A 20,980-nucleotide genomic window follows, 5' to 3' on the forward strand; every position below is an offset into this window, starting at 1 on the left:
ATCCACGAGCACTTCCATCTAGGAGGACAAGAGCAGTAGATACATGGAAACACCAACAGCTGCAAGTTCCCCTCCAAGCCACTCACCATCCTAACTAGGAAATGTATCACTGTTCCTTCACTGTCGCTGGGTCAAAATCTTAGAATTCTCTCCCTAAAGGCATAGTAGGCCAACCCACAGCAGGTGGACTGCAGCAATTCAAGAAGGTAACTCACCACCATCTTCTTAAGGAGGCAACTAGGGATGGGCAATAAATATGGGTCAGTCAGATACGCTCATATACTGTGAGTGTCTAACAAAACTCTAGAGGATGGTAAGAGAGAAGATCTTTTCAGGAATCCTTCAGACCCAAGCTCCATTCCACATGATGTGACATCACGATGTCATAGAGGCTTTCACAAATGCTCAGTAGATATTCTTAGTGTAAAGATATAGCCAACCCTGGCTCTATACAGGACAGCCTGAAGAAGACTAGGAGTGCAATACTGATGGGAGATTGAACTGTAGGGCAATAGGCAGAGGTATCTGCAGCCATAGAGATGGATCTACAATGGGATATTGCCTCCCTGGTATCAGAATCGAGGATTCACAGAGCAGCTGCTGAATGCCCTGAGGAGAGAGGGTATACAGTCTGCAGCATCGTCCACATTGTAACAACCACATTAGCAGAAAGAAGCATGTCCTGCAATCAGAATTTAGGGAGCTAGGGTGAAGATTAGCAAACAAGACCTCAACATTAGTAATCTCTAGATTCCTGAAGAAGGGCTCATGCCCGAAACGTTGATTCTCCTGTTCCTTGGATGCTGCCTGACCTGCTGTGCTTTTCCAGCAGCACATTTTCAGCTCTGATCTCCAGCATCTGCAGTCCTCACTTTCTCCTAATCTCTAGATTACCCATGGTACCGTGCACAGTGAGCATTAAATAGGAGGACAGTGAAGGTAAACACATAGCTGGAAAGATAGTGCAGGAGAGAAATTCCCGGGATATTTGGGACCGATTCTGGGGGAGACGTGGCCTATCTGCGCAGGCTGCACCCTAACAGAGCCAGGACAGTTTTCCTGTGGGGCAATTTGCCTGTGTTGTTGGTGAGGATTTAAACAAACTGGGCAGGATTGGGAAAAGCAGCAGGTAATACTAGAGAGTGATACTGAGGTTTGGATCAGAGTGGTGCTGGAAAAGCACAGCAGTTCAGGCAGCATCTGAGGAGCAGGAAAATCGACGTTTTGGGCAAGGGCCCTTCATCAGGAGTACTGAGGTGTCAAGAATATTGGAAAAGACAGCTAGGAGAGACAAGGGCGTTTTTGTTCTCATTCTGCCATGCCTTGTGGATGTCACCATCAATGGCAAAATGCTACACGCCAGCCCTTTGATTGAGCGCCTTACTGGGCCATTTCAGATGGTAGTTGAGAGTGAACATGGAGACACATTACTAACTCAATGAAGGAAATAGTAAATTATTATGGGAGACCAGAGTAAAGGAGAAAGTAGTAAGGTCTGAATTAGGGTTACTGTATGTTGAAGAACATAAATAATGAATATTAATTAGTGTGATAAATAAGACAGTGAACACAAATAGCCACTTGTAGGTATGATGCTCTCACTATGACAGAGACCTGGCCCAAAGAAGGGCACAACTGGGATTTAAATGTGAATATACAAACATGGAACAAGAGTAGGTCACTGGGCCCATCAAGCCTGCTTCACTATTCAATAAGAGCTTGACTGATTTGATTTAATCTCAACTCATACTCTGCATATTCCCCAGTAATCTTTCATCTCCTTGGTAACCAAGAATCTATCGACCTCTGCCTTAGCAATATTTAAAGATTCTGCACCCACTGCCTTTTAAGGAACGGAATTCCAAAAACACACAACCCTCTGAAAGAAAAAAAAGTTTCCTCATCTCTGTCAGAAATGTGTGACCCTTTATTTTTTAAACTATGACCCCTATTTCAAGATTCTCCCAGAGGAGAAAATGTCCTTTCCACATCTATCCAGTTAAGAGCCCTCCAGGTCTTACACATTTCAAATAAATCACCTTTGATTCTTCTAAATTCCGAAGGATACAGGCCTAGCCTTTCCCCATAAGGCAATCCACTCATTCCAGCTATGAACTTGGTAAACCTTCTCTGAACTGCTTTCAACACATTAACAACTGTCTGTAAGTACAGTAACCAGTGCCGCAGACAGTACTCCAGATACAGTCTCACCAATGCCCTGTATATCTGAAGCATAATCTCCCTATTCTTTGATTCAATACCCCTTGCAATTAAAATAACATTCCGTTGGCTTTCTGCTCACATGCTGGGAATATTGGTGGATACAAGGAGTTCAGAAAAAAAAACAGGAAAGGAGGAGAGGTACTGGTATGGATTAAGGCCAACATTGCCAAGCTGGAGAGAGGACATCCCAGAGGAAACAAGGACAAAATCCACTTGGTTAGAGCTGAGGAGCAAAAAGGACCCATTACCTTGACCAGTGAGATTTACAGGACACTAACACATGGGGAAGATGTAGAGGAACAACTTTCCCAGGTAACTGCAGAGAGGTGCAGAATGGCAGGATAGTTATAATGAGGGAATTTGTTTCGAGATGTATTGCACAGAAACAGACCTTTCAGTCCAACTCATCCATGCCGAGCAGATATCCTAAATTAATCTAGTCCTATTTGCCAGCATTTGGCCCATATCCCTCTAAACCCTTCCTATTCATGTACCCATCCAGATGCCTTTTAAATGTTGTAATTGTACCAGCCTCCACCACTTCCCCTGGCAGCTCATTCCATATATGCACCACTCTTTGCAAGAAAAAGTTACCCCCTGGGTCCGTTTTAAATCTTTCCCCTCTCATCCTAAACCAATGCCCTCTAGTTTTGGACCCCCTACCTTGGGAATGAAACCTTGTCTGATCATCCTATCCATGCCCCTCATGATTTTATAAACCTCTGTAAGGTCATCCCTCAGCCTCTGACGCTCCAGGGAAAACAGTCCCAGCCAATCTAGCCTCTCCCTATAGCTCAAACTCTCCAATCCCAGCAACATGCTTGTAAACCTTTCCTGTGCCATTTCAAGTTTCTCAACATCCTTCCTACAGCAGCGAGATCAGAATTGACCAGAATTACCTGGAGACATACTGGGACAATTGGATTGTATAAGACCAGGTGCCTGGAATGTGTTCAAGTGAATATTCCACCAGCTGCATGTAAAACAATCCATTCAAGGACAGAGGCCTTACCTGGTCTGGTTCTTGGGAATGAGGACAGGTGGGCAAGTAGAGCAAGGTCAGTAGGGGAACATCTAGGGGACTGTGATTAGGATCAAAAGGACCCTATTTAAGATATTTGATAAAACAAGCAATGGTTATGTGAGAAAAGATATTCTCACACAGCTACGGCAATGAGAGTGGGGTGGAGGCAGATTGATGAAAGTTTTCAAATGGGAATTGATAAAGGAAAAAGCAGTCTGCACAGGGGAAGACAGGAGAGTGAATGAGTGAAGGCACGAGGTGAATTGCTGTTACAGGCTGAATGGCCAGTTTCTATGATTCAGTGATAAGCTTTTGGTCAGCTGTCCCAATCTTTCGTCTGATAATGCTCCTCCAAATTGCCTGACGATATAGTTGCCACTGCAGAAGTTTAACGATGTATTTGATCACCATCTAGTGGCACCTCACTTTATAGCATCCCTGTTGCACAAACAGTGGTGCTTTCTGAGAGTTGTGTGGCTGCGATGTGCCTGTGCTGAAATCTCTTGGGATCACAGCTAATGTTTAGCCAGTTTAAAAACTGCATTGTCACGAGTGAGCCACTGTTTGTCTGAATAATAATGAACAAACTCACCAGTGTTGAGGACCTCTGATGGGCACAACTGCTGAAACTGTGGATGGTATTGCAGTCGAAGACGGTGGCACCCAATGGCAGGATCAAAACAGGGTGCCATTTCCACTTACATGTTGGGCACGCAATCTCAATACAAATTGCAAATAAGCACAGTTGGCACATGCTGCCCCACAGACAAACCCCTGGCAGGGTAGCCCACCCTGGCATCAGCCGTTTTAATTCCAGGCCACAGAAGGCGATAACGATAGTCAGGACAGGAGAACTGGAGTTGAATAAGGGGAAATGTTTTCAGCTACTTGCAACCTCTACCCCCTCCTTCATCAGGGGCCCTCCAACCCTCCAGCAACCAGCCTCCCACCTTTCTCTTTATTTGTAATATAGAATGCTTTGTTGATTTTGAACGGTTCTAAATTTCTCCCTGACCTTCTTTATTCCAAGAAAAAAAGATTACTTTGTCTAATATTTCAAACTACTGATATCCTTCATCCCTGGTCCAATGCTACTAAATCCCCTCTGTCTTCTCCCTAAAGCCTTGCCATCTGTCCTTACATGTGGTATCTCAGAGTTGGTTACCTTAGCCACAGTCTAACCATTTTATTTCAAAGGTTTAGTAAAACGTCTTGCTTGACAAAACAGGTGGCTTTTTTCTGAATGGTATCTTAAATTTTGCCGGATCTGTACCCATCCGGGGAGTATTCCGTCACACTCCTGATTTGATCCTTGTAGATAGTGGACAGGCTTTGGGAAGTCAGTGGTGATTTCCTGCTGCAATATTCCCAACCTCTGACCTGCTCATGTTGACGCTGTATTTATGTGGCTTGTTCAGTTCAGTTTCTGGTCAGTGGTAGCTCCCAGAGTGTTGATAGTCGGGGGTACAGTGATGGTAATGCCTTTGAATGTCAAAGGGCAATAGTTAGTTTTCTCTTGTGTTTGAGGTGATCAATCTCTGGTACTTGTGCGGCATGAATGTTGCTTGGCACTTGTTAGACCAAACCAGGACATTGTCCAGATCTTGTTGCATTTGGGCATGGACTGATCCAGTAGCTGAGGAATCGCGAATGGTGCTGAACACTGTGCAATCACCAGCACATCTCCACGTCTGACTTTATGATGGAGGAAAGGTCATCAATAAAATAGCTGAAGATGGTTAGGCCTAAGACACTGCCATGAGGGACTCCTGCATGGATGCTGAGATGACTGACCTCCAACAGCCACAACTCTATTTCTTTATGCCAGTTTTGACTCCAACCAGTGGAGAGTTTGCCCCCAATTCCCATTGATTCCAGTTTTTCTAGGGTTCCTTGCTGCCGCACTCAGTTGAATGCAACCTTGATGTTGAGGGTTGTCAGTCCCACCTCACCCTCTGGAGTTCAGCTCTTTTGTCCATGTTTGAACCAAGACTGTAATGAGGTCAGGAGCTGAGTTGTCCTGGCGGAACCTAAACTAGGCATCACTGAGCAGGATGTTGCTGAGCAGGTGCTGCTTGATAGCGCTGTTGATGACACCATCCATCATTTACTGATGGTAGAGAGTAGACTGATTGGGCAGTAATTGACCAGATTGGATTCATCCTTCTTTTTGCGTACATGACATACCAGGGCAATTTTCCACATTATCGGGTGTTGTAACCTGTTTAGAGACAGCAATTAATTAGATTAGATTAGATTAGATTGCTTACAGTGTGGAAACAGGCCCTTCGGCCCAATAAGTCCACACTGACCCTCCAAAGCGCAACCCACCCAGACCCATTCCCCTACATTTATCCCTTCACCTAACACTACGGGCAATTTAGCATGGCCAATTCACCTAATCTGCACAGTTTTGGACTGTGGGAGGAAACCGGAGCACCCGGAGGGAACCCCACGCAAACACAGGGATAATGTGCAGACACTCTCCACAGGGAGGGTGGATGAGTTCTTGGGGTGTGTACAAGATGGCATCTTAGACCAGTACATTGAGGAACCAGCTGAGATAGAGATATGGAGAAATTTCTTCAATGACGGGATGGTGAACCTATGCACCTCTCCACCACAGATGGCTGTGGCATTCATTGAATATATCTAAGAGAGAAATAGATAGGTTTCTGGAAGCAAAAGATGCCAAGGGGTATGGGGAAACCATGGGAGGATGGTTTTGAGATTGCAGATTAGCCATGATCTTGTTTAATGGTGGAGTGGGTTTTATGGGCTGCACGCCCTACACCTGCTCCTAGGTTCTGTGTTTCAATGGGCAGGGGTCTGAGGAACGCGGGCTGGAGAGAGAATTGTGGAAGAATTGGACGAGAGGTCTGAGGGGGATGGCTGGAGCATCTCACACCACCTTTTCTATTTTTAGTAAGTGGCAAGGTGAGTTTCTTGCTCGACATCAGAAGTTTCAGAGGGAATTATTGCTTGTTAAGTGCCTCGTGAACACTCCAACTCGCTTCATTAATATCTAGCTTCCTATCTGACCAAACAAGTTGGGCATCACGAAAATCCTACCTGGAAACCTGGTGGATTCAGCTCTGAATGGCCTCCACATTGCACATGGCCAAATAACATCATCCAACTCATAACATCCCCAACTCTGTTGCCTAGGTCCTTAATAAAGACCATGGATCATAGTGACCCAGCTCTAATTCCTGGCGACATCTCTGGAATCATATCTCAAAACTGAACTGTATCTGCTCTATCTTTTTACATGCAGAATCAGATCAGTTCTTAATCCAGGATTTCAAATTGCTGCTGAGTTTTTGAAGTAATTTACGGTGAGATAACTTATTAAAGACTAATGGGGTGTTAATTGGCTGGGATGGATTTGTCCTGCATTTGTGTACAGGGCATACCTGAGCAATTTTCCATATTATTGGGTACACTGTGGCCGGAACAGTGATCATAAAGTATATTTCTTATGATTCTGCTTAACATTTTTTTAAAAAAATGCATCAAGGGAGGTGTATGTCCCCAAACACAACCTTATTGCTGTGGATTTGAAGTCACATATAAGTCAGACTGCTTAAGGATAGCAGATTACCTTCTCCAAAGGACGTAAGCAAACCAGACGGGTTCACTAATGCATCTTTTTCCAATGATATATGTCAGGCTGGTAGACCTGTAGTTCCCTGCCTCTGATCTGTTAGCTTTTTTTTGAAGCTAAAATCTATGAGAACTAAGTTCTAGCCTAGGGTTCTACCAGTGACGAGATTGAACTACTGAAGAGACAGGCAAAGAAGGGCTCCCAAAGCACCTGCCTCACCTCCCAGCACCTTCAGATGGACTGTATCCAGACCCTGGATCTCTATCAGCTATCATCTTCCCATGCAGATCCAAAATGACATTGTGATCTGTCCTAATATTAATAATTCTGTTAAAATCCGACTATTGCTCATCTGTAACATAAGCTACAAAAATATAGAAGGGTATGATTTCAGCGTTCAGCAACACTGCAGCAAAAGAAAGGCTAGTGTTGTCGTTGACAACCCCTAGATATCACAAAGTATTTCACAGCCAATTAAATATTAGATTAGACTCCATCCAGCATGGAAACAGGCCCTTCAGCCCAACAAGTCCACACTGACCCTCCGAAGAGTATCCCACCCAAACCCATTCCTCTACATTTCCCCTGACTAATGCACCTAACCTACACATCCCTGAACACTACAGGCAATTTAGTATGGCCAATTTACCTGACCTGCACATCTTTGGACTGTGGGAGGAAACCGGAGCACCCGGAGGAAACCCACGCAGACACAGCGAGAATGTGCAAACTCCACACAGACACGATGTTGGAATCAAACCCAGGTCCCTAGCGCTGTGAGGTAGTAGTGCTAACCACTGAGCCACTGTGCCGCCCGAAAATGTCATTTGAAATGTAGTCGCTTCTTAAAAATTCGTTTGTGGAATGTGGGCATCACTGATTAGGCCATTATTATTGTCCATCCCTAATTGCCCAGAGGTTTGAGGTTTGAGATAACACTTGGGTCAGTGCTAAGAACCAGGTCCAAATTGTGATTTTCCTCGTAGTCACTCGAACAGTGGGCAATTAGGAGTCAATCACATTGCTGTGGGTCTGGGGTCACTCCAGGTGAGTGGATGGCAGTTTCCTTCCTTAAAGGGCATTAAGGAACCGGATGGGTTTTTGCTTCAACAATTGTCAATAGCCATCATTCACTTCTTGTTTTTCCACTGATTTTAAGTTTCAGCTTTTGCCATCGAAGGAACTGTACCCAGGGCCCCAGAGTAGTACCTGGGTCTCTGGATTAATAATCTAGCAGCGACACCATTGGGCCCTCACCTCACTGTAATGTCAGAAACAATGAAGCTAACATACACTCAGTGAGTACCCATATGTAGCAATGCTGTAATGACCCAATCATCTGTCTTTGTGATGTTGACTGGGAGATAAATGCTGGATAGCACACTCCCTTCAACTATTCTTCGAATCATGGGGTCTTTTACATCCTCCTGAACACTCAGGCGTGGACTTTCTTTAAAGCCTTAAGTGAAAAATAGCGGCACCACAGTGCAGCCGCCATGTTGAATTGCATTGGATGAGTCTTTGACTTTTGTACTCAAGCCCTGGAGAGGGAGAGAAATCCTGAACCTTGCGATTCAGAGGTGAGATTGGTCTGAACTGAATCACAGCTGAGAGCTGGGCATCAGTTTTAATCTGGGCTAATGTGATTAGCAGCCTAATAGAATAATTAATTATCTTTTGACATAGCTTAAAAAATGTCATCATTTCTGCAATTAGACATCACCTGCTTTTTTCTAGAGTTTCTTGGCTAATCATATGGCTATTTTTGTCTTCCTTAATTGCATACAGTACTTTCTCTGTTCTCTTGTGAGTTAAATACCTTGAGTGCATAGAATACCTTCTGCTTAAATTAAATGTGTCTCTGCACATTCCTCATTTAGTTTTGCCATGTGCCTTTTTTTAACCAAACATGGCTTAATTATGCTTGAAACTTACTTTAAATAGAACCTATTTTTCCTTTGTAGTTGATTGCCTCACTAATGAGGTCGTCATTAGAGAGATCTTCAGCTATTTTAGTAAACTTAGACCTCATAAAACCTGGAGACAGAATCAGATTGTCAAGTCACTTCTTGTTGACCAATAAAACTAAACCATGATAATCAGAGCTAGCCAAGGGCCTCACAACATTGAGGTTTGAGATAATGCATGGGTCAATGCCAAAAAAAAACCATGTCCAAAATGTGATTTCCCTCTTGGTCGCTCTAACATGTTATGCACAGTCATTGAGTGTTGCCAACATGATTGCTTCTTCAAAATTGCTTCTTCAAAAGGTCTTAGGACCTTTCTGGTTCAGTTGGGAGGGCAGATGGGGTCTTGATTTTACCTTGTTGCATACAATAGTGTTGCATTCCCTCAGTACTTCATGGGAGTGGTTGTAATTGTAATGATCATAGTGAGGTCAGCTGGCTGGACCTTAATGAATATGAGTTCCCTGATTGGGGCTCCTAACCTGGTCCGATCATGGAGCCCTGGGTTGACAGATAACACGGGGAGTGTCAGAGATATTGCCAGCCTGCTGGCTGACTCGGACTGAGGCGGGACTGAAGTCAAGGACTATTCAGGTGCAAATAAAGGGTGACATGGTGACTTTGTGACAGGATACCAACCTCAGCACACAGAGTTGAAAATCAAACAGCACCAGATTATAGTCCAACAGGTTTATTTGGAAGCACTAGCTTTCGGAGTACTGCGTCTTCATCAGCTTTGTCCACCCCAGTCCAACACCGGCACCCCCAAATCATGACAGCCTCAGTGGAGTTATTTTAGTAATGTTGGAACAGGTCAACATTCTCCTACCCAAGTAATGAATGATATGTAACACAAGAAGGTATGCCCAAGTATTCCTTCAAAATCCTGGAGTTCACTCCATTAAGGCATTGTGGGTGCACCTACAGAACATAGACTACAGTGATTCAAGAAGGCAGCTCACCACCGCCCTCTCATGGGCAACTAGGGAATGGGCAATAAATGATGGACCAGCCAGCAACACCTGTATCCCACACGTGAATAAAATTAATTGCTGCAGCTCTGTATGAAATCCTTCTTTTAATATGAATATCAGTCAGTTGTTGTGCTTTTGTTTTGATCGCTGGAATAACTGATTCCCATTTTTCTTTCTTCATTTGTCCAGTTTCAGAATGTTAAGTGCTTCCTCCAGTGCGATTTTTCAATTTTCTGAAATCTTTTAGATTAGATTCCCTACAGTGTGGAAACAGGCCCTTCGGCCCAACAAGTCCACACCAACCCTCCGAAGAGCAACTCACCCAGACCCATTCCCCTACGTTTACCCCCTGACTAATGCACCTAACACTACGGGCAATTTAGCATGGCCAATTCACCTACCTGGCACATCTTTGGACTGTGGGAGGAAACCAGAACACTCAGAAGAAACCCACGCAGACACTGGGAGAGTGTGCAAACTCTAGTGGAGTATTCAGTTTGACAGAAGAGGCATTGCTTATGGGCTGCACTGATAGCCCACTATAGAATGGGATTCTCGTTCTTGATCTCCTCAGTAAGTAAGCCACATACACTGTTTATTGGAGTAGCAAGCAGGTCAGGAAAGGTTAGTTTGGTCTCTACATCAGTGAATATTGACCAGATTTGTTGTTGGGAACTCTATACTTGGGTTCTAACATTCTTAGGCTAGGGAAGGTAGATGAGACATTTAGAATTATGAGCAGATTGATCCATTGTACTGGGAGAAGCTGGCAGTGTGGTCTGTAACATAGATTTAAGCTAATTGACAAAAGAACCGTAGGGCAAATAAGAATGTCTTTATGCAGTGAGCTGTTACTCTGTGAAATATGTTGGATAAAAGGATGATGAAAGTAGTTTCCATTGTCTCCATTTATACTCTCACTGCCTCGGGAAGGCAGCCAACATCATCAAAGACTCCTCCCATCCTGGTTATATTCTCTTTGATTAGGTTACCTATAGTATGGAAATAGGCCCTTCGGCCCAACAAATCCACACTGACCCCCCAAAGAGTAAACCCATTCCCCTATCCACCCTTGACCAATTTACCCAACACTACAGGCAATTTAGCATGCATGGAAATTCCAGCCAGGAAAGTGAGAATGTTGGAGTTTCCAAATGAGAGGTATCAGCCTCAGTTTGAATTGACTGCACCTCCCTTCACCCGCCCAAACAAAAGCTGAATTGCTCATTCAGAATGCCGGCACAGGCTTGATGGGCTGAATGGCCTCCTTTTCTGCTGTGACAATTCAGTGATTCTGAACCAAACTGTTCCTCCTAAGTCCCTCACGCTTGCCCCTGACACACGTCTTGGAAATGAACCTTATTAGAAAGCAAGGAAATTGACAGAAAATAAGTCAAAATTGAAGTATCACCCCACTCCGGTCTCTTATTGACAGTCTAGATAATACATCAGTTTAATATCTCCTGCACAAGGTGTACCATTTGCAACTAATCAGCCAGTGTTTCCAAAATTGAAACTAATCCCATATATCTCAAAATACTGTTCACCGAGCTGGGAATTTGTCTTGCAGACTTTTCGTCCCCTGTCTAGGTGACATCCTCAGTGCTTGGGAGCCTCCTGTGAAGCGCTTCTGTGCTGTTTCCTCCGGCATTTATAGTGGCCTGTCTCTGCCGCTTCCGGTTGTCAGTTCGAGCTGTCCGCTGTAGTGGCCGGTATATTGGGTCCAGGTCGATGTGTTTGTTGATAGAGTCTGTGGATGAGTGCCATGCCTCTAGGAATTCCCTGGCTGTTCTCTGTTTGGCTTGCCCTATAATGGTAGTGTTGTCCCAGTTGAATTCATGTTGCTTGTCGTCTGTGTGTGTGGCTACTAAGGATAGCTGGTCGTGTCGTTTCGTGGCTAGTTGGTGTTCATGTATACGGATCGTTAACTGTCTTCCTGTTTGTCCGATGTCGTGTTTTGTGCAGTCCTTGCATGGGATTTTGTACACTACATTAGTTTTGCTCATGTTGGGTATCGGGTCCTTCGTTCTAGTGAGTTGTTGTCTGAGCGTGGCTGTTGGTTTGTGTGCTGTTATGAGTCCTAGTGGTCGCAGTAGTCTGGCTGTCAGTTCAGAAATGCTCCTAGTGTGGCTAGTCCTTTGGGTTGCGGCATGTCCTCGTTCCGTTGTCTCTCTCTTAGGCATCTGTTGATGAAATTGCGAGGGTATCTGTTTTTGGCGAATACCTTGTATAGGTGTTCCTCTTCCTCTTTTTGTAGTTCTGGTGTACTGCAGTGTGTTGTGGCCCTTTTGAATAGTGTCCTGATGCAACTTCGTTTGTGTGTGTTGGGGTCATTGCTTTCATAGTTTAGGACTTGGTCTGTGTGTGTGGCTTTCCTGTAAACCTTTGTGGTGAATTCTCCATTCGGTGTTCTCTGTACCATCACGTCTAGGAATGGGAGTTGGTTGTCCTTTTCTTCCTCTCTAGTGAATCGGATTCCTGTGGGTGCGGCATTGATAATCTGGTGTGTTGTTCTCTATTTCTGTGTTTTTAATTATTACAAAGGTGTCATCCACGTATCTGACCCAGAGTTTGGGTTGAATTTGTGGTAAGACTGTTTGTTCTAACCTTTGCATTACTGCTTCTGCTATGAGTCCAGAGATCGGTGAGCCCATGGGTGTTCCGTTGATTTGTTCGTATATTTGGTTGTTGAATGTGAAGTGAGGCACATGTCCAGTAGTTTAAGTATGCCGTCTTTGTTGATAGGTTCAATGTCCTGTTGTCTGTTATGTCTGTCCAGCAGGTTGGCTATTGTTTCTTTGGCTAGGGTTTTGTCGATGGAGGTGAACAGTGCTGTTACATTGAATGAGACCATAGTTTCTTCCTTGTCTATGTGTATATTTCTGATGATGTCCAAGAATTCCTGTGTCGATTGTATAGATTGTCTGGATCCGCTGATCAGGTGTTTCAGTTTCTGCTGTAGTTCTTTGGCCAGTTTGTGTGACGGTGTCCCTGGTAGTGATACTATGGGTCTGAGTGGGATGTCTGGTTTGTGCACTTTGGGTAGTCCATAGAATCTGGGTGTGTTGTTGCTTTCAGGTTTCATTCTTTGTAGGTCAGACCTGGTTATCTGTCCGTTTTTTTGTAGATTCCTCAGTGTGTTGTTTATCCTATTGGTGAGCTGTGGGGTGGGGTCAAACTCCCTCTTTTGATAGGTGTTGGTATCTGCAAGTAGTTGTTGTGCTTTTTGCATGTACTCTGCTTTGTCCAGGATGACCGTCATTCTGCCTTTGTCTGCTGGTAGTATAATTATGTTCTTATCGTTTCTTAGTGATTTTATTGCTTCCCTCTCCTTGGTGTTGAGGTTATGTGTTTGTCTTTTTCTTGTTATCAGCGGTACGATACTTTGTCTCACTGTTTGTTGTGTCTCTTCTGTCATTCCATTCTTCCTGAAAGCAACCACCCCAACACACACAAACAAAGTTGAATCAGGACACTATTCAAAAGGGCCACAACACACTGCAGTACACCAGAACAGCAAAAAGAGGAAGAGGAACACCTATACAAGGTATTCGCCAAAAACAGATACCCTCGCAATTTCATCAACAGATGCCTAAGAGAGAGACAACGGAACAAGGACATGCCGCAGCCCAAAGGACTAGCCACACTACCATACATCAGGAGCATTTCTGAACTGACAGCCAGACTACTGCGACCACTAGGACTCATAACAGCACACAAACCAACAGCCACGCTCAGACAACAACTCGCTAGAACGAAGGACCCGATACCCAACATGAGCAAAACTAATGTAGTGTACAAATTCCCATGCAAGGACTGCACAAAACACTACATCGGACAAACAGGAAGACAGTTAACGATCCGTATACATGAACACCAACTAGCCACGAAACGACACGACCAGCTATCCTTAGTAGCCACACACACAGACGACAAGCAACATGAATTCAACTGGGACAACACTACCATTATAGGGCAAGCCAAACAGAGAACAGCCAGGGAATTCCTAGAGGCATGGCACTCATCCACAGACTCTATCAACAAACACATCGACCTGGACCCAATATACCGGCCACTACAGCGGACAGCTCGAACTGACAACCGGAAGCGTCAGAGACAGGCCACTATAAATGCCGGAGGAAACAGCACAGAAGCGCTTCACAGGAGGCTCCCAAGCACTGAGGATGTCACCTAGACAGGGGACGAAACGTTTGCAAGACAAATTCCCAGCTCGGCGAACAGAACCACAACAACGACCACCCGAGCTACAAATCTTCTCCCAAACTTTGAATCTCAAAATACAGTTCAATGTTACAGTACAGGTGTTGTACAGTTCATTGACTGTTGTTTGGTTGCCAAATGCTTCACTGAAGAGGCTGTACATATATCACTGGTTTCTCAACTGTTGATTCTTCAAAATTACATTTATTAACACAGTTGAAACATGAAAATATTCTGCTCCAACAATTCAGTGTGACATTGTAAATGCCGTTTACTGTATCAAGGTGAAGTTGCCATAGTCTTACCAAACCATAGCGCTGCTTTCTCATGAGAGAGACGGGGAGAGAGAAAGAGAGAGAGAGAGAGAGAACTGGTGATGGTTTAACCTGAGTTTGAGAAGAAGAGTCCTTCATGGTAACCCTAGTCAGTGTGAAAATTGAACCCATGCTGTCCAGCCATCCAGCCCACTGTGCTAACTGACTTCCGTACTGTATATTATGCAGAGGATCTTGCACCAGGAGAGGTGCACGAGTGGATTTATTTCAACAGTACAAGGAGACAGCAGGTAAAAGTTAAATAAGCCCATTATTCAACTTGCTCCCCCTCGATGTGACAGGATAAGTAAGGTTAGTCACCTTATAATAGGTGGTCCAGTAATGAAGGGAGCCTTAATGAGACGTGTTTAGTTCCTGCATTGTTAAAAGTGCTTTTCAAGTCGGTAAAAATAGTTCCATCCAAGAATAGAATTCAACAGAAATCTCTGAGCAGCAAAACAAACCACCCAGGACTCGGAGCAAGGATGAGACCAGAAGTCCATATCCAGGATTACTCTAGGTACCAATGTCAACTGGGCAGAAAATGGCCAGATAGCAATCCTACCAAAGACCACCTGACATTGCAGCAGAGCCCTCAGTCATGTTATCTATGTTTGTGACTGAGCCTGTGATTTACTCAGAGATAAGCAGGTGTGTTACTTCAGGCATTTACTGCAGTTTTTGTTTAATAAGTTATACACACTCATTTTCAAAGTTCTTAGCAGACAAACCCAGTGACAGGCTAATCTTAACACTGGGTATTAACTAACTTAACTAACTGTGTACTGTTAACTGAAGTTTTGGGAATTAGTTTTGAGCATTGAACTTAGACATTAAGTTTGTTCCTAGACTTTTTTTAAATCTAAAAATCTGTTTTCTAAGGTCTGAACATTTTTTGCCTGGTGCTTTCAAAATGCTATGATATGGGGAACTCTGATCATTTAAAACCAGCTTAATATTTATTTAATCATTTAAACATTTTGCTTCCCATTGTGTAAATACACATGATGGGTTTGTTTAAAATGTAGATTCAAGGTGTGTAGTTGAAAAATGTGATGCTGGAAAAACACAGCAGGCCAGGCAGCATCCGAGGAGCAGGCAAATCAACGTTTCGGGCATAAGCCACCGAACAAGGGCTTATGCCCGAAACGTCAATTCTCCTACTCCTCTGATGCTGCCTGGCCTGCTGTGTTTTTCCAGCATCACATTTTTCAACTCTGGCACTCCAGCATCTGCAGTCCTCACTTTCTCCCAGATCATTATGTAGTTGAAATATGTTAATATAGGGACCCTTGGCTCCCTGTGTTTTAATGGCTCCAGCCAAATATGGATAAGATGCATCATTACATGAAAAAACTGCATAAGCCACCAGATCAAAATGTTGTGAGCTTATCTTTTCATGCATTTGACTTTGCATTTGCTCATGCACAGAACAGATGGTTTGCCTGATTTCTTTTATTTGTTGTGTACTCATGAAGATGAGGGATGTTGACAACACTTACTTTGCCAAGCAAACTTTCTGAGGGCAGGAGAGCTGGCTAGAAGTAACTACTGTATCTTACCCTGCCCAATGGTGGACTGCACCATGAATGCCATTTACCCATTCCCCAACTACCAGCCATCGTAAAGATCTCTCTGAATGAAGCTGCTCATTGAGCTTGAATCAGGAACATTTTGATATTGGGTGGTGTCGGAGTGCTAAACCCCCCCTGACCGGGGACAAAGACTCAGGAGGCAGGCAGGAATCAGGCCTATGGCAGACTTTATTCCTATTCAAGCAACAGCTGTTTAATGCAGGGAGAGGGCCAAAGATCTTCACCGAATCTGGCCTAGATATGAGAACCCAGTCGTTTTTTTTTAATCTTCAGCTCAGATTGGAAGAGAGCTCAATGATGCTCTGATTTTTACTGTGAGTTACAGCAATTTTTTTACATTTTGCGTACAATAATCATATGAACTGTGGTCACTGTGTCCTTCCCTTTATTCTGTACATCCAATCATGGTGGCTCAGTGGTTAGCACTACTGCCTCACAGCAGCAGGGACCCAGGTTCGATTCCCACCTCAATTGTCTGTGTAAAGTTTGCACATTCTCCCCGTGTCTGCATGGGTTTCCTCTGGTGCTCCGGTTTCCTCCCACAATCCAATGATGTGCAGGTCAGGTGAATTGGCCATGCTAAATTGCCCATAGTGTTAGGGGCAATGGTCGGGGTAAATATAGAGTCTGGGTGGGGTTACTCTTCAGAGGGTTGGTGTGGACTTGTTGGGCCAAAGGGAAAACTGAAGGGAATCTAGTCTGAACACCTAATCAGTGATAGGCATTCCTATGAACAGCACTAGGTTCCTATGATCTCATTGTGTTTAACAGACAATATAGTCTACAGGCCTTGGGATCTTTCTATGCATCCATTTAATTCATATTCTAATGTTACTGGTTATATTGCTTCAGACCTGTCTCAGACTTGCTTATCTCTAAGGACCTGCTTGAATTCTGTTGCCCCTTGTATTCCTTTGCTATTTCTATCAATTTCTGTTACTGCTCTTATATTTTCCACTGTCCCAATTTTATATAATACATATATAAAATACAAAAGATTCTAGCTGACTGCTGTATTATTCATAGTATTAATTCCAATTATAAAGTTAGTTACATGCAAAGTTTGACAGCCACGTTGCTGGTTATCACTTTTTAACTAATAAGTTGCAATCAATCTATTTTGTTCAGGACGTGTCAGGCCTTTTTTTGAGGTAAGGAAAGCAGAGGCTAATTTACTTTATATATATGTTGCAATGTTTCCCCCAAATGCTTCTATTATACTTTGGTTATATATGTGTATCTACAATTACGTTGAAATCTAACTTTATGATTATCTGAAGAATCCTCAGCTAGAATTTATTTCTTAATTTTGTGAATAACTTCAAAGAAACAATTGGTTACTACAAAATAACATTAGCTGTCGTTTTCACAGCTGTAAAGTAAGTTAAGCTGACTGTCTCATGGACTGAGATTTGCATCCTCTGTTCTAACTGGCACTGTTCATCTAATGCAACAACATCCTTTCATTAATGAGTCTGGAATCAATCACTTGTCATATTTTAATGAACTTGTGTCTATCCTTAGACATCCTTTTATCCAACTGTCTCAGATGGCTGTTTGTATAGGGGCTCCCATTCACCTTGCAGTATTCCCTGTTCAAAAGTACCATTATGTTTCACTGAAGCTGGAGCGGGCTGTTTAATTATGTTTGTCCCTTGTTGGCCATTTTGTGTCTTTCAAATATGGGCAGCCCTTTGGGAGGTGGCATTGTTCCTTTGGACAACTGAGATTGTTCATTTCATTAAGGGCCCCAACACACATTAGTCTGTAGGATTTGGAGAGAAGGAACATTATAATTGTCCAGCAAAAATGAGTAGCATAGGAACAGGAGTAGGCCTTGCGGCCCACTGATCCTGTCCCACCATTCAACATGACCATGACTGATCACACCCTTCCATGCCTTATAGTCACACCATCTCCATTGCCCCATTTGCCTCTGATCATGAAAATTCATTGATCATTAAGATGAAGTGAAAAAGAACTTTGAACAATGGTAAAACAGCTACATAGCACTCAACACTAGGAATTAATTGTTTCATTTTGACAAGATAACATTGAGCTTGATAGTGACTTGTTGCTGAGCTCTTATTTAATAGGACACAGTTAAGCAGATTCAATTCAGTTGAACTATGAGCATGAAATACATAATTGGAGAATGTTATACTTTTGTTTGAACAGAATTAATTAATAAACGAAATGGAACAGCCTTTGTGTTTATTCATGCAAGTGCAACTCCTCCAAACCATGTACACTGGAGCACTCTGTGGAACTAAAACAAGAAGATGAAACATGAACAATCTATGTTTAAAATGATAGTTTATACATTGTTAGGATATAGGAAATATCGACTCTAGCAAATTCGATAAAAAAAGTATTTTGTGGTCTCAATCTTTTTTTACACTTGAGCACTTCAAAAATAATTTTACCATTAAAGGGTCTAAACACTGGAGAATGTGGCACACAGTTGGTGGTTGTTCTATATTTATGTTGCATGCAACAGGATGTAATCTTGGTTGTGTAGCTTCCTAGGTTTGTAAATCTAAGGTCCATAAATGGCTATTTATAATCTGTAATTCAAATCAGTTGTGATCTTGTTGAATGGTAGAGTGAACTTCATCAGCCAAACAGTCTACGTTTGCTCCTATGTCTTATGGCTTTATGGGCTTATACCTTTCACTTAATGCTAAATCCTCACCCTCCACTTCGCTGTCCCCCTCACTCTACCAACCCCTGCCTGTAACGTCACACCCTCTCCCCAAGGGATTTGAGCAGAAAGAACTCGTTCTGTGTTCTTGTGGTTCATGGTGTCATGAGGAAGTTTGAATGAGGAACTAACAAGATGTGAGCTGTAAAACCATTGCGAAAGAAATCGGGTTGCTGCAGCATGGCTGAGGAGTATTTATCTGACAGTTGAGTGTCAAACTATTGAATACGCATGGACTATTGGCAGTTCAGGTGGAGACCATTAAGAACCAAAGACTCAACTGCTGGCTAGATGTGGAAGAAGAGAAGCTGGCAAGTTCCTCCAACTCCAGCCAAAGCTTCTGGAGAAAGGTACCGAACTTTTATCACTCAGAACTGGATCACTACTGTGCATTGAAATTTGCCAGTTAAAAAGTGCAGAATGAGTCTAGAGAAGATGGAATTCCCTAATTTGCATCATTTTATGTTGCACGGAGAGATTATCTTATATTTATGAGGGACTATTTTTCAGAAGTAGTGTCTGGGAAAGAAAAAAAAACATTTTCTGGGGAGCAAGAAATCTTTAGAAGCACTGTTTGTAATTTTCATTCCAGAATCTCTGTTGCTTACAAAATGATGTATCTCAGGGCAATTTACAATTGAAGGGTTTGTCAAGTATTTTTCAGGTTTTAAGGTAATTGGCAAATGCACCAAAGGAGAGAAGCAGAGAAATGTTTCAAAATTGTGATTTGATTTAATCCAAAAAGTACTACCTAAAGAGGTGGAAGCAAACGTAATAGCAACAAGAAAGAATTGGACACATATTTGAAATACATAGCTAAGAGCAAAAACAAAGGAATAAAATTCATCTGATATAAACAAGACTGCTCAGAGAGTATTACAGCTGGCAATGTTGCAAACGATGGTCCCTTTATAAATGAACCAGGACATGCCACAAGGAGAGAGCACCCGATGCTCACTGCAGCAGATAATTTTGCCCTACTCTTTGGTTGGGGTGGGGGTGGTGGCTCTTGTGACACAGTGGTAGTGTCCCACATGGGTTCAAGTCCCACCTGCTCCAGAGGTGTGTAATAACATATGTGAACAGGTCAATTAGGAAAATGTATAATTGCGCTTGCCCAGTCATTTTAATTCATTAATTTGTCAAACACTGATTTGCTGGTGGGTTTGTAAAATGAAAAGAAAGAGAGTAAGGTGAAAGAGAGAGTCCAGCATGGGTCATATTTTATAATGGATTGGTGGATCAAAAAAAACACTAGATTGGGATGGCAGCTGAATCAAATGAGCCTCAGAAATTCACAGGGAATGATTAATAGCTGTCTTTTGGTGTGAGTGAAATTATCATTATATTTAAAACCCAGGAATCAAGCATAGTTCCCAATAGGGACAGTTCTGATGATTAACATGGTAAGAGTGAATAGCAAGGAAATATTGTTTTAGCTGCTGAAAATTTAAATTGGACCGAGAGTATATTTGTGGCCGAGTTATTCAATTGTACTTCAACAGTGCATGACGTTGATTGACTAAAATGTTACTTGAAAACTCTGCCAGGCAGACAAACATGGAGTTAAAGAACATGAAGGTACAGCCTGCTTCAGGTACATGGACAAAATACATTTAAAAAGAATGATCTCTCATGTGAAATAGCAGGAATATGTCATTTTGAAAGCATCAATGTGTTCCTCTATAATGCCCCATTATTGCTAAATTAAGACTTTGATGTAAAAAGCAAAGATGAGATTAGACAAAGCACTTGTTTTTGGTAAAGCCCATGAATTCACAATTCTCTGGATCGGAGGTTTATCTATTCTGTTGAGGAGACCAAGTATTTGTCAACGAGAAATTCAAGAAGTAATATTCGTCTCTGGAGACAAGAGTCTGGATCACAAGAAGAGGATTGCCTGAAAGATGCAGAGACAATTTGCTCACCCTGCATCACAAATAGTAAAACTGTGGTCGGAGGATGCTGGGGTTGTTCCTATGAAATATGAGTCTTTTGTTGAACACATCACATCTCAATGTGAGATGTGTATCATATATTGGAAATCACCGGCAGGCTTGGTTAGAAGTGTCCTATTAGCCTGGGAATTTAAGAGAGTGGTGGCCAATGCCTGAAAACATGGGCCAAATGGCAAAATACTTATTTTTTTTCATTTTGTAGATATAGCTGCACGTTTACATTAATAACAACAAGACCAAACGGGCAATAGTGGACAAGGTTATGGAAAACTGAATTGACACCAATGAAATGTCTAGTTGATAACAGAAGAGAACTTGCAAATGAAGAGGTTAGGGGTGTGTGTGAGAACTTAAATAGCAGTTATGACCACATATTCAGGAAGTTTACTCAGC

The 20,980-nt window shown here is 42.8% G+C and overlaps 1 protein-coding gene across 2 annotated transcripts in view; it reads left to right on the top strand.

Moving 5' to 3' along the window:
- Positions 1–20,980, top strand: part of dgkza (diacylglycerol kinase, zeta a) — a 790,120-nt gene that overhangs the window by 197,195 nt on the left and 571,945 nt on the right. The window contains exon 1 of one of the 2 annotated variants that reach the window (XM_072591942.1): positions 18,861–18,979. The exons of the other annotated variant lie outside the window; for it this stretch is intronic. Within the exon in view, the coding sequence (XP_072448043.1) occupies positions 18,921–18,979 (59 nt within the window). The 5' untranslated portion in view covers positions 18,861–18,920. Of the gene's footprint in view, positions 1–18,860; positions 18,980–20,980 lie in introns of those variants that run through there. 2 annotated transcript variants of the gene reach the window in all.

The sequence above is a fragment of the Chiloscyllium punctatum genome, chromosome 22 (assembly GCF_047496795.1).
Source record: "Chiloscyllium punctatum isolate Juve2018m chromosome 22, sChiPun1.3, whole genome shotgun sequence".
Classification (NCBI taxonomy): domain Eukaryota; kingdom Metazoa; phylum Chordata; class Chondrichthyes; order Orectolobiformes; family Hemiscylliidae; genus Chiloscyllium; species Chiloscyllium punctatum.